The 14252-nt window shown below is 27.4% G+C and overlaps 2 protein-coding genes across 4 annotated transcripts; one reads left to right on the top strand and one right to left on the bottom strand.

The window, feature by feature from the left end:
* Positions 1-1146: 1146 nt before the first annotated feature.
* Positions 1147-1635, bottom strand: LOC123301441 (zinc finger protein Aiolos-like). Its single transcript, XM_044884212.1, has one exon. It carries the CDS (start codon positions 1633-1635, stop codon positions 1147-1149), a length of 489 nt encoding a protein of 162 aa, XP_044740147.1.
* A 1156-nt stretch (positions 1636-2791) lies between these two features.
* Positions 2792-12658, top strand: LOC123305368 (dnaJ homolog subfamily C member 5). 3 transcript variants are annotated; one of them, XM_044887065.1, is made up of 7 exons: positions 2792-3021; positions 3292-3430; positions 4611-4763; positions 5076-5207; positions 10220-10297; positions 11213-11396; positions 12511-12658. In XM_044887065.1, exons 1-7 carry the CDS (start codon positions 2999-3001, stop codon positions 12561-12563), a joined length of 762 nt encoding a protein of 253 aa, XP_044743000.1. In that variant the 5' UTR covers positions 2792-2998; the 3' UTR covers positions 12564-12658. The 3 variants fall into 3 exon arrangements, with proteins under 3 accessions (XP_044743000.1, XP_044742998.1, XP_044743001.1); XM_044887063.1 differs by having other exon boundaries at positions 11213-11429; XM_044887066.1 differs by lacking the exon at positions 10220-10297 and having other exon boundaries at positions 11213-11429.
* Positions 12659-14252: the final 1594 nt, after the last annotated feature.

The raw sequence follows: 14252 nt of genomic DNA, 5'->3' as shown, positions 1-14252 counted from the left end.
AAAGAGACAGAAATTGTAGACGTACAAGACAGGCGTATAAGGAAACGAGGGCAGCTATACGCGTCTACTTTACCTGCCCCTCTACAGCTATACGCACCTACTTAATTTGTCTCTTTTTACTACGATCAACCATTTGGGCGAGAACTTTGCAGGTCTATGGTATTATCTTTATACGCGTCTTTTTTTCTTGTCTCCCTACAGCTATACGCTCCTACTTTATTTGTCTCCTTTTACTACGATCAACCATTTGGGCCAGAACTTTGCAGGTCTATGGTATTAGCTTTATGATGAAAAGTTATTTAAAAAAAAAAAAAAAGAAAAAAAAATAACATTTTACGTATAAAGGTAAGGATACGCTCTTTCCATTCCCTATATCTATGGTTTTTTACATATAAAAAAAAATTATACACTAATTCTTGCATCGATACACTAGTATTGTATTATTTTCTTTTTCAAGTACATGGTAAATTTACAAATTTTTCTGGCAGTGTAATTTTCATTTTGATATAACTTTTTAAAAACCTTGTAATGGTATTGATTCCTCAAAAAAACAACAAATTCTGATAATGATTTCAACTAACTCGTTAGGCAGTTATGTGTCATTTGTCAATAACTTAACTAATTATCACGTTAAATTTCGTGTAGGATGAGGTCTTTGAAGGTCAAGTTTAACATATTATTGTCTAAATGATAATTATTTCGTGTATATTTTGAACTATCAACTTTTTTTCGAAGTTTCATTTTAACATCTTACATATACTAAGCATATTACATATTCCGAAAATATATACCCTCCCCCACAATTTTTTGAAAGTTTTTATGGAATTTATAAAATCTAAGTATTCTAACAATAACATTATATTTGAATATAACATGTAGGTAATGTTATACTAATGACACTTAGAATGGTTTAAGTTTTGTGTTTATTTTGATTTAGAGATACATTACGTTAGTACGTATTGATTTAACACAGGTTGACCTTTTTAACTAGCTTACGTTCGAACAGTGATATACATCATGCTTGGTCAAAATCTATCGATTCCAAATAATACTTAAAAACATTCCGGGTAAGAGTGTTTAATTTCGAAAAAGAAGCCTTTTATTTAACCCTTATAAAAAATTATTATGAATTTCATATTTTGAATATTAATCTTTTTCATTGACTTTATCACTTTTATTATCAACATCCGAATTTTTAACTTGCAGCATCGAACATTTTGCAACATGTCGAACACATTGACTACGTTGCAACAATGTTTTCCCACAATGTTCGCAAATATAAGGCAATACATTTTCGTGTATTGGTAAATGATTTTTTAAATTATCTTTTGTAACAAATCCTACCGAACAAATATTGCAAATAAAATCACGTTTTCCGGTGTGCCGTTTTATATGTCGACGTAAATGTCCCGTTTGTCGAAAACTCATTGGACAAAAATTGCAGCTAAATGGTTTTACATTTGAGTGAATTAAACGATGTTTGCGTAAATCTGATTTTGAAACACAACCGAAATTGCATACTTTTTGTCCATCCGAATTTGTGATCACATATTGTAAACTTGGAGCATTTGTATTAATTGTGATTGGTTCATTATCGTCGAATATATGTCCACAAATATATTTACGATTCTCCATTGAATCGTGAATTTTTTCGTGTATGGTCAAAATTCGTTTAGATGCAAATCCTTTTTTACATATTTCGCAAATGTAATTTTTTATATTTTCATGCATTAGTAAATGTTCGTGGTACTGGCTAACGTAATTAAAAATTTTGCCACATAGGTGACACAACGATTTTTTAGTTCGTTTTTCATCATTTCTTAATTTGTCTAAATGTTCTGTATTTGAATGAGAATTAAGTTTATTTAATGATTCAAATTGTAAATTACATTCCATACAATTAAAACTTTTGAGATCATTTGAAATATTTGTACTTTTTTGCGTTAAATAACACTTTTTCGTCTTACGCTTTTTTCTTTTAAACTTTGTTTGAGTCCTTGATTTTATTTCATTCTTAATTGTTTGTGATTCACTTATGTTTACTTCAATTTTTTCTTCTGGTATTTCCGAAATAAAAGTTTTTTGTTCAGAATTAAAAGAAAAACTATTATTTTCTGGGTGATACGTATCCGGAATATTTAACGGATCATCAGCTTCAGTTTCGGCAATATCATTTTCCCTCTGTAACGTATGAAAATTTTTTGAGTATAGGATCCCTTGATTTCAGCTATATGTTGCTAATACATTAGTTATCACATATCATTGTCCTTGTCTTAAGAACTTTGAAATTTGAAAATACTTTTTGTAAAAAAATGTACTCACTAATAAAGATAAGGATATATCTATAAATTTATTTTTATTTTTAGCCATTTTCTTTCATTAACAAATATGTTTTAATAAATAAATATGTTAGGATTCCATTTATAATGCATAGGGTGCGTTCTACATATACATGAAAATTATAAAAATGTTAATAGATTTAAATTTCATTTAAAATTTAATACTTCGTATTTTATAATATGAAATGCTATTATCAGCAATTACATTTAAATGTATTAAAAAGATAATCAAATAAAAAGTTTCTTAATAAAATTTATGAACAAAAAATTTTCCCCGTTTATATAATTGTAATTATTTTATCCTTTTTTGTTATGTATGAAGCATACTGTCCGATCTTTTTTTATCAATTGTATAATTTCAATAATACTGAATTTTACATTCATATTGACGTGTGTTCGGTAGTGCTATCTAGAGTTGACAATTAATATTAAATTATTGAGTGCGGATTGCCAGCAAGGAAATACAAGAAGTCAAATTTTACTACTCCATTTAATAATATTAACGGACGACATATACGACAAGAATATTAATAACCGGAAAATAATATATCTTAAAGCCATGTATTTTTAATTTAAAAATTAGTATTTTTTATACGTAATTCTTAATTATTTTTTTTGAAAGTGTGTATTATATTTAGTGATTTAGCTATTTTCACAAGATGGAACAGCGACGAAAATTATCGTAAGTTAAAATTTCTAATAATATTTATTGTTAATCTATTTAAAAAACTTTCATTGAAATTTTCCATATTTTAACAAACTTGTTTAATATTATTTACCTGTATGAGTCATCAATATTGTAAATTGTTTATATAAAAATGCATTTACCTGTACAATTGTGATGAATATTCTTAGAACCTAATCACTTAATTCTAGACACTCCTTTTTATAATTAGACGTAATATGTAAATATTATGTATATTTCTTATGTATTTATTTTTTTAATATTTAGAACCTCTGGAGATTCACTATATCAAATACTATCATTACCGAAAACAGCAACACCGGACGATATTAAGAAAACTTATCGCAAATTAGCTTTAAAATATCATCCAGATAAAAATCCAAACAATCCTGATGCTGCTGAAAAAGTAAGTCATGATTTCTTAAATTTCATATGGAAAGTTTACTGTTAAAATAATCACGTTCCTTTGATTGTGACTAATTTTACGTATTTAGAAAATACATCCGATTCTTTCATATTATGTAGAATCTTAAAATTATTTGAGGATTATAAATTTATCGTTATCGTTCTTTTGTAACACGGTAAAGGCTCCCATGCTCTAAAGTTGTACAATTATTGGTGGATGATTCCGATCGTCACGCCGAAATTTCGTTTTAAATTCTACGCCAAATTATTGGCGTCTAAATGATTTTATCTTTACTGCTTCTATATTAATTGACTTTAACACAAGCACTGAAAACCGATGAACATAAGATTTAAATGATTCAAAATTTGTTTCATATTTAACACCTGTAGATCTTATGCTTATCGGTTTACGCTGCTTGTTTTTTTAAGAATTCAATTAATACAATTCGTTTAGACGTCCATATTTTGGAGTAAAAATTAGAAACAAAGTTTTTAACATGATGATCATGCGGTGGTCTCTTATAATTACCGCCAAAAATAGTTGTTTTTACAAATCTTTGGGTATTCTCGAATTAATAAGCGAATAAATAGCTGAATAAAATTATTTGCCAATATTATTTTATAATGTTACAATAAATTTAAAATAAAATAGAAACAAGTTAACGAGTTTAATTGAGGCGTTTTTATCTCTGATATTTGTTTTTAATTGTTTTTGAATATTTTTTATTTAATTTTTAAAGTGAATATGATAAATTTGACTAAGAAATATTGCTAGGGACCCCTCTTACTTTTTTTAAATAAGGAAGAATACTCCTTTTCTAAAGCTTCCCAAGTTGTTATTTTTTAGAATTAACTCATTTGTTTTCTACTTACAAAACTCAAAAATAGAATCTTCGAAAATTTTATTAAAAGCTCATATTACATAATTAATCTTGCCATGGTTTATAAATCTATATAGTATATAACTGTCAATAATAATAATTGTCAATTAAATTGCACTCTTATTGCCCATAAATGGTAATTTGGTGTACGCAGTGGACAATTAGATTTGTCATGTATGGAAAACTGTGCGGAGAGATTGTACTACATGAGTTAAAGAAAATCAATACCATAGTTTAAAGATATTTATTTTCAGATTCGAACTACTGTGAATTTATAAAATAATTTCGTATATTTTTTAGTTCAAAGAAGTAAATAGAGCTCACACGATTTTGAGTGATTTAACTAAAAGAAATATTTATGACAATTATGGTTCGTTGGGTTTATATATTGCCGAACAATTTGGTGAAGAGAGCGTTAATGCTTATTTCGTAGTTACCTCCACTTGGTGTAAAGTAAGTTTATTATTTCTATATCTATTTTCCAAGAGCTGTTATGTGTTTGTTTCTAAATTAGGTTTCGCTTTCAATTGCGTGGCCTGTAGAATCTCTACCTTTCTTTTAAATGTTACAAGCTGATATGTTAAACCTATTTATATCTTAAATAGGTCTATTAGTATATAGCTTGTGACATAAAAGACAGCGGCGTAATTTTGACAGGCTAAGCAAAATAAAATTTAAAAGAAGTACCACAGCAGTTTTTGGAAAGGAGAGGTATTAAATTTGTATTCATGAACTAACAACATTATTTTTTCCGTATGTTTTTAGGCTCTATTTCTATTTTGTGCTGTAGTTACCGGTTGTTATTGTTGCTGTTGTCTATGCTGTTGTTGCAACTTCTGTTGTGGAAAATGTAAACCACGTGCACCAGAGGAAACTGGAGATTACCATACATTGAATGTAAGAAAAAACTGATAATTGAATTAATTTTTCTTGAAAGAAAACAGTTACATACACTGTCAATATTAATATTCAGGGCGAATATCTGTCGTTTATAATACACTCTTATTAAAAACTGACTCGACTGTAAACAAATTGAGTTCTACTATCTCTAAATTGTATTGATTTAAAATATTTAGGTAATCTTTAGGTGGTATTTCAAAATACGAATGGGATAATAAAAATAAATTTGAGGCTAGAATTAGATATTAGCTGTTAAATACAAGCTTTGCGGAGCAATTTCAATTTTAAATACAAAAATTATTTGGTTATAACCTTCATCTTCTTTTCCGTCACTTATCCTCCTTTTGTTTACAATTTTTTCGATCTTATTTTTTTTGGTACGGAACCCTATTTTTTTTTTTAAACAGCCCATATCACTTGCTGATAATGAAGCTTTCTATACGTTAAATAATTTTTCAAATCGGCTAAGTACCTAGTACCTACTTTGTTACTTTCACCTTTCTAAATGAACACCTATTTCATTACGTTAATTTCAGTTTTGTAATGACTCCATAATTATCTGTTTTTATTCTATATTTTTATTTCCTGTGCCGTAAGCTTTTATTTTTTGCAGACGTCATCACACAAAAACTTTGAACCTCTATTTTTACTCCCCTTTAGGATAAAATTTTTACAAACTTTGAATGTCGTATTTATTTATATTTTCTCCTGCTCATCAAAATTAATTCAATGAAGATAAACCTGAATATTATTATATTGATAATGGTAATTAAACTGTTTGTAAATAGATGTACAAAACTATATTTTTAGTAATCGTAAAAAAATAGTAAGTTTATTCATAAACAAATCGTTGATACTTGACCTAAACCAAAACCATACTTTCTTTTAACATCAAATGGTAAGTTTGCGAATAAAATTGCCTGAGTAGAAATAATAAAAATCCTAGCTTGTTTAATTTTCAATGAAAACAAAACATTTATTGGACATTATTAATTAATTTATTCTGCATGCTTTAAAGTAAATTTGTTATATATTTTTTTGTATAATATTCATTTCAATTATTGTTGGACTGATCAAATCTGATTTAGGATCTTACAATGGAAAAAAAATTATTTATTTATGGTGATACACCGCTATCATTTTGAACGGCGTTTTTTATTTTTATTATATGAAATTAATTCACCAAAGGTTAGATACAAAATTAAGAAAATCGCTAAATTATGACATAACATTTTTACACGACTACACTACTATTTCAAATACCTGTAAAGACAAACCGGAGCGTGTGTGCTAGCCGCTGTAGGCTAAACTGTACAGGCGTAGTGACCAGGGCAGGTGACCGAAGAAGTATCGAACTTCAATTATTTTTACATGCGCAGTGTGTTGGAGTCACTCTCGCACGCCTGTGCAGTTTTAAGTTTAGTTGGAGCACTCTTTTATGGAGGAAAATAGTTCTCATAACTGTATTTTTTCTTTTGTACTAGAAGAGTATTTTAAGTATTAGAGGAGTGGACAGTGAACAGACTTCTTCTTTCATCCGTAAAAAATTATGGTAATCTGTAGGATCTGAACTTAATTTTTTATTTCTCTTTGTGAGCCAATCTTTACACCAGGCTTTACGTTTTCGATTCTTTTTACACTTCATGGCCACTAACAAAGCGATTAAAGCAATCATCTCTCAACTGAGTTAAAATCTACCGGTTTACCATAGCGTGAATATGCTTTATCCTACACAGGTGTATCTCTCCGGTTTACCTGTATAAAAATAAAAATTAAATACCCATCGATATCTTTCATATCTTTACAATCATAAAGCTATTAAAATAATTCATATCGTGGCAGTACACAACGTTTGGATCGGAAATTAAATTTAAAAAAATTTATTTTTACTCAAATTATAAATTTTGTTTTAGTTGTTGGAAAACTAACATAATATGCGATTTTTTTTTAACACAATTTAAAAAATAGTGATAGAACTGTCTTTAATTTAAATGTGCCAACTGGCTATCTGTAAATTCAAAATTTGAAATTTTCCTATAATTCATGTGTTTATTTCTTAAAATAAATACGCATTGATTTTAATTTAACTATAATAAAGAAACGAATCTGTTACAAAATGCACATCTATATATTTCCATCTTTTAAATGAAAAGAATGTACAATTTTTTTGTTTAGAATAAATTCAGAAACAATTTGAATCAGATTTGTTCAATCTTAACATTAATTTTAATAGATTTAATAATTGGCTAAATGTTTTAAATTAAGTTAATTACTTATGAAATGGATATTAAACAAGGTATTTAATTTTGCACACGCCTATAAGTATACAATTGGGACAGAACTATTTATTAAATAACAAACTTCGAAACAAAAATTGTATCTGGCTTGCTTATTTTTAACCTAACAAGGTAAAAGGTAAGTTATTATTAACAGAGGATTGCCACATATTCTCTCAGAAATTTTAAAGAAATTTATGCAAAATTAATAGACTTAATATGATTCATTCCAAATTGTGTAGTAATTTTCAAATGAATCAATGGGGGGAAAAAATGTCCATGCAATTTATTTAAACGATTTTCTAAAATAGAAGCTACATTTTGTTATGAAAAACATGTGAATATAAATGGCAATTAAAATTTTTCAAAATTTGATAGTAGGAACCAATCTTAAGACAAAATTTTCTGACCTTATTTTTCAATTATTTATAAAAAAAATTAAAATTCTTACCGACCCAATTGAATTTTGTTTAATGGGAGCTAAGGATAAATATTTGTTAATAATACCTTTGAATTTTAAATCGGTAGATAGAAGTGCAACGGTCTTAATGAAAGACTTTTTTGAAAAGGAAAGTAGCACTTCTATCATACCTGAGAATTTTTTCTAAAAATTGCGGACTTAACAAAAAACAAACTAAAAAAATATTGTTCTTATTTCAAATGACTATAGAATTGAAACTAATGGGGTTAAGAACTGAAAGTGACAAATCTACTAGAAGGCATAATTAAGTAGATCGGACAAGTATATTATGCTAGGCGATGCCTACCGATACAAAAGTGATTATATACTTAGAAAAACCCGTTCGAAGTTTCTTTTGATAATAATTATCAAGAAATATCAAATTTTATTCTGTTATAAACATCGTATTAACTATTATACGTTGGATCATAGAGTTACCCAGAAGCTTGATTTGGAATTTCTTCTAGCAATCTGGCTCTATTTCATCCTCGTTTATCTCCTCACCTAGTTCATAGAGTTGCTGACTCTTTGATTATGCTAGAAATTTGTGTGTCAGAAAAATTAATAAAAATTTTAGTCGAAAAATTATAAAAAACATCGCTTTAAATATTTAAAAAAAAATTGTCGCGATATTTATATTCAAGCTTGATTTTATTACACAAAAAATTGGGATATTAAAAAAATTCAATTTAATGTTTAAAAATATAATTCCATCTTTTCATTAATTTTAACTTCGCTAATTAAAAAAAATCTTAAGTATCGAGCGTTTTCTCTTTTGGCATGAATAACAACCTAAAAACTTCTTTGTGTCTCTGTTGCAACTTCTTGATTCATATCCAATACCGCGTTTAAACTGTTTTAGAGCGATAGACGTGTATATCAAGCTCGATCCACAATTTCTATTTAAAAAAAAATCCAGGCTACAAAGTCTAAATTACACATTTTCACAAGTGGTTAAATTTTCACCAATAATTAATTTTCAAATATAAATGGAATTACATATTGGAGAATTTGCCTCGCATGGTATTTTGGCTTTGAAAGAATGCTTTTAGTTAACTCTCATACATCTTTCTGAAATATAAAGAACAGAACTTAGATTCTTTCATTTTCAGTTCACATGAGGTAATCTTCAGCTAATTCTTAATAAACTTTACGTTATTCTATGACATAGTGTCAACTTTTGGAAGATTTTTAACAAATTCAGCAAGTATTTTCTCATAGTTGCTACATTTATTGCAACACTTCGAGCTGTAAGAAGACGTTAATCAGTTTTAAGTAACACTTAAAAACCTATTCTTGAATGTAAGAATATATTGTAATTTGTTGATACCATTTGGACAGAAAGCTTATTCTAATTTTTTGTATTTCTTTATTTCTTATAACTATTATTTTAGGGAAACGTAATGTGTGGCAATCCTATTTTGGTCAATCTGGTGTCTGGTTGCGAAAGTTATTTTTTTTATTTTGAATGTATGTTTTTTATTCTAAATTAATGTAGGGCATTCTTCATTTGTAGTACATCTTACTTTAACAAAATCAAAATAAGCTTAAAAATTACTTTCGCCATATTTTTATCTCAAATCATTTTATTATTTTTACGTAGCAAATTTTTACCATTTGATGTTAAAAAAGATCTCATATTTTGAAATGAATTTTTGGGTAAAAATATCAAGTTAAGGTTATACGGGCACTACCATCATATTCATCAACTAAAATATTACAAAAAGTAGCAAAATTTTTGAGGTTGTATATTGTCTGTAGAATGATATTCGGATAGTACAAATAGAAATAAAGTTGAAGTTAAAATTTTTATTTTAAAATTAAACATGGGAATTTTTAAGAACTTATATCATAATACCTTTCAAACTACATGTCAGAGAAGACATTGTTTATAATTTCCGATAGTTAGTAAACAAATTTAATTTTTTAAATATTCAATTTTAATTAATAAAACTAATAATGCATGTTAGACCTCTAAAAAAATTAAATTTTACTCAATGAAAATATTATAATGACAGAAGAGCTCGTATAACCTTAGTGATACAAATTGATTCAAAAGTCAAATATATAGGATCAGGATCATCCACTAGACTTATTTTTATTACAAAACATTCTATTTTTTCATTTACTTATCATCCATAGACATCGTCAATATCATCCTACTATTTTTTTATTTAACTTTAAAAGAAAAAAGAAATAGTAAGTTGATTTTTTAGTTGTCTAAATGTTTTTTGAGTGCTTGGTTGAGGAGTTTTGTTGTGTTTGTTTGGTAGAGAGACGCTCCAGAAGGTGGTGCAGGATCTAGCAGTTCAACAGGACCAATATCCAGTCAACCAACAACACGAAATAAGGTAATTTTGTTTGATTTTTTTATTGGAGAAGTTGTTCTTATTAAATGTATGTGTATTTTAATATAAGTATATTTTTGATAAATGTTATATATACTTCTGATAAAAAAACGTTTAACAGGTAACAAATCGTTAGTTTTAAGCCTTTTTTTAAAGTATACACTTCTCAAAACAAACAGTCAGTTCATAATTTTTTGGCTAAACTTATTTCAATATGTTTCAGATTTTCCTATATTTATCATACTCATTGATTATAAATAATGAGTAGTAAACTAAAAATAGAAAGCATGGTTAAAAATAATTTGAAAATTTAATTTTTTTGAGCAGTGTATTTTTAATAAATACAGCAGATTTTGTAACTCGACTCGATATTTAACGAACTTATTTATTTACTTCATGAATAACATAGACCTTTTCTTCTTTTCGGGTACATGATTTGTTTATCTTGTTGTAATGGGTTCGAAATTTTTTGCACTCTTCCCAACAGTCTAAAATAAATCAATAGTCAATACATTTAATATATTAATATCCAGCCTCAAAAAGAGTCATAGGCTATGAATCATACGCCACAAATGTTACATTGGTAGGATTCAAAGATTGATAATCTCCACTCCAGTTTTTTGTGAGCGAAAATTTTGATCAGATCGAATTTATTTTGACCCTTCTCTTTTTCTAGCCTGTCGAATTTTTTTCAATCCATCTTTGATTTTTACTTGATCTAAAATGGTAATTATTTGGTAGAGATCGTATTCACAATCTTTTGCATATCGAGCATATCCTCTTATCTCTGAGCTTTCAAATGAAGTGACTTTGCGTAAATTTATTCTTTAAAAAAATTAAGTAGATAAATAAATTCTTTGTATTTAATACTTTCTGTATTTTAATTCCATTATTTTTAACAAATTTTATGTTATGTAGGATGATTTATCAGATGTTGATGAACTTGGTGGCCCAGTTACATCTCAGCCAGGACCAACTGGTGGTATAAATCCAGCTCCATATGAAGGTAGCAATACCACTGGAATATCAATTCCACTGCCAATGCCAGCACCCAATGAGAATACTTTGCTAAATGCGCAAGGTCAACCCACTTACACTCCAGGTACTACCAACACCGCCGCAGACTATGGAGGAGGTGCGACCGATTAACCAAACCATTTAAGCTCCTTCATTAATGGATTAAATTTCATTTATCCTGTTTATTTTACATTTATTTTTTACTGTAAATATTCACATTATCCTTTGTTAAAGTTTCTTTTATCCTAATTCATTTTTTTACGAAATCCAAATTGTTCATTTAGACGCACTAACCAAGTTTGTTTTACCATATTATGTTATAAACAATGAAATTTTTAAGCTTGTGTTGCATGCCAAATTCATAATGTTTGCTATGCGGGCTTTATTTACAAAAATGCGCACGATTTTTACACGGAATTTCTTAGATTACGAATATTGAAAACTTTTCCAATTTTCATTGCATGCAAGAGATCATTATATAAAGAAAACTTTGTCTGGTAAAATAAAATAAAACTAGAAGTGGTACTACGCTAGAGACAATTTAAAAATTTGATTAGATTAAGATAATGACCTATGATCTTTTAATTCTTGGTAAACAATCAAGAAATCTAATTCAAACCAATCGATCTAATCGACTCCACTTCGCCGGTGCGTTATCAATTTTTATTAGACAAGTTTTCTTATTGATCCCTGTGAGCTCCTGTCAATTAATTATTTGCAATAATGCCCCTTGTCTTACTCAGCCAATGTATTTATATTGGCGTTTGCGAATTTAAGTTTCTAAAAATTTTCATTAAAAATAGCATTTATTAATTGTTTTGATTCTTAATTTGTGAAAATCCATTTTTTTGTTGGAATATTTAAATAAATAAATTTAATAAAAAAAAATCTAAATTTATTTATTTAAATATTTCAACAAAAAAATAGCACTCTATCAAATTCTTATAATTTGACCAACACAACGCTTGATAAATAGGCTACGAGTCAATTTTTTTTTATAACCAGATTTCACACTCATTATGGAAATCTTACTTAATTAACTGTTGTAGCTGCAATCTAATTATGGAATTTTTATTTTTAATAATTTCTATTTTATATCCTCTAGTTGAAAAAATTAGTAATCTACGAAATTCGTACTACACAAAATTTTAAAATAACAAAACTATTTTCAAACCTAAATTTGTGCTATTAATTTATAGGAATGGTTCAGTCAAGTGCTTCACCTAAACATGCGATTCCACAACAATGGTAAAACATAAAAAACAAGTAAAAAAATGTATTGTCTTAAACACAATCATTCGAATAAATATTTAGCTTATATTATAAATAAACATTACTACCATTTTACGTCGAGTTAATTCTGTTGAATGTAAATAATTTAATAATATAATATTAACAATATATATTGCATATATATTATATCTTCGACATCAAATAAAAATAGATTTCACTCTTATACCCAAAAAAAAAATTCTTACAACAAAAAAAAAAATGTCCTGTTCAATTCAACGAATAAAATTTTACTCCAAAGTATGAATACGGTTAAAATTATACGAAAGAATCAAAATGAAATACCGTGATATTACATTATGAGAATTATGATTCCAATGGTAATACTTGAACAATTATAAATATTTATATCAATTAATTTTAATGTTGTGTATGGCAGTTTGACGATCTTAAACGATATGAATGCCATTTATTATAAATTAGGGAGAAAATTGTAAATTACAGAGTCTTATATTTAAATAGGAATGATTTTAATTATAAGACTTGCTAAATTTAGTCGAATTTCGATCAAAAGTATTGTATCACATCTTTGTTGTTTACTATATAATATTGAATTTACCGCAACGTAAAGTATCATTTTGAAAGAGTTAGCTTTACCGTCTTGCTGTCGTTTGATATCGCAAATTACGTGTATAAAAGAAAGTTATTGTACTCATTTTGTTAAAATAATCCATACGGATTTTTTAACTTAATTTAATACAGACTGTATAAGTAACTTCAATATTCTTACTCAAGATGGAGCTTTTAAAATACACTAGAAAAGCGACTACTTTGTCGACCTCTCTTTTACACACATTGTTTTAATATAAGATTTAATTTAAAAAACATCGTTTTATATATCTTTTTAGAAAAGAAAGCTTATCATATTTTTGATATAATGGCTATCATTATTTCAATGTCAGCCATTTAATTTACTGACAATGTCAGCCATTTATTCGGTTATTGTAATTGAGTTTATTAACACAACACATTTAAAAATGTGTTACTTCAAAACCCTAAATTTAACTAAGGAACCAAACACCTAACCGAAAGGATACGTTAAACGAGTCAAAACAGCTGGATCAGATTTTGACTCTCTCATTTTATTTTTATCTTAATGTCGTTTAATTTTTAAACTATTATCGATTATTTTAAAGGAATGAGTACGACAATTTATTAAAAGAGTACTGGAATTTGATATTTTGGTAAAAAAAAATTCCAAGTAAAATATGCTTCCGTGGTTAAATCGCGGAACTATGTTAAATATGGACCAAAATTAAATAGCATATTCTAAGGAATAGTATAAGATTATGAGTAGGTGGTTAGATTGCCATATATTTTTAACATAGATAAAATATAATATATTGATAGAGGATCTATATGGCGTAAAATAAAATTTATGGCTTAAAACAGCGCCTCGTAAGAGTGGCTGGGAACTAAATAAAACCATTCAACTCATATGTTATATGTTCTAGTAAGCCATTTGGTGGCGCTAGTATACATCACAAATTCAACTTCAAATTCAGACCAATACATGGGATCCTCTATCTATATGTTATATATATCTACGATTTTTAATATACATAAATGAATACGGTGGAGGGTGTCTCGTGACTCGATGGACATAGCTTAAGAGCGTATTCTTTTGACAATTTTAAGTCGTAAGTGTCTT

This window comes from Chrysoperla carnea, chromosome 1 (genome assembly GCF_905475395.1).
Source record: "Chrysoperla carnea chromosome 1, inChrCarn1.1, whole genome shotgun sequence".
NCBI classification, from domain to species: Eukaryota; Metazoa; Arthropoda; class Insecta; order Neuroptera; family Chrysopidae; genus Chrysoperla; species Chrysoperla carnea.
This window is presented reverse-complemented; position numbering and strand designations above follow the sequence as displayed.

Bases quoted from the DNA above. Each gene is read 5' to 3' on its own strand.
- LOC123301441 (XM_044884212.1), bottom strand. From the start codon at position 1,635: ATGGAGAATCGTAAATATATTTGTGGACATATATTCGACGATAATGAA.
- LOC123305368 (XM_044887063.1), top strand. From the start codon at position 2,999: ATGGAACAGCGACGAAAATTATC. The intron at 3,022-3,291 runs GTAAGTTAAAAT...TTTAATATTTAG, and splicing joins GAACAGCGACGAAAATTATC to AACCTCTGGAGATTCACTAT. The intron at 11,430-12,510 runs GTGCGACCGATT...ATTAATTTATAG, and splicing joins CGCCGCAGACTATGGAGGAG to GAATGGTTCAGTCAAGTGCT.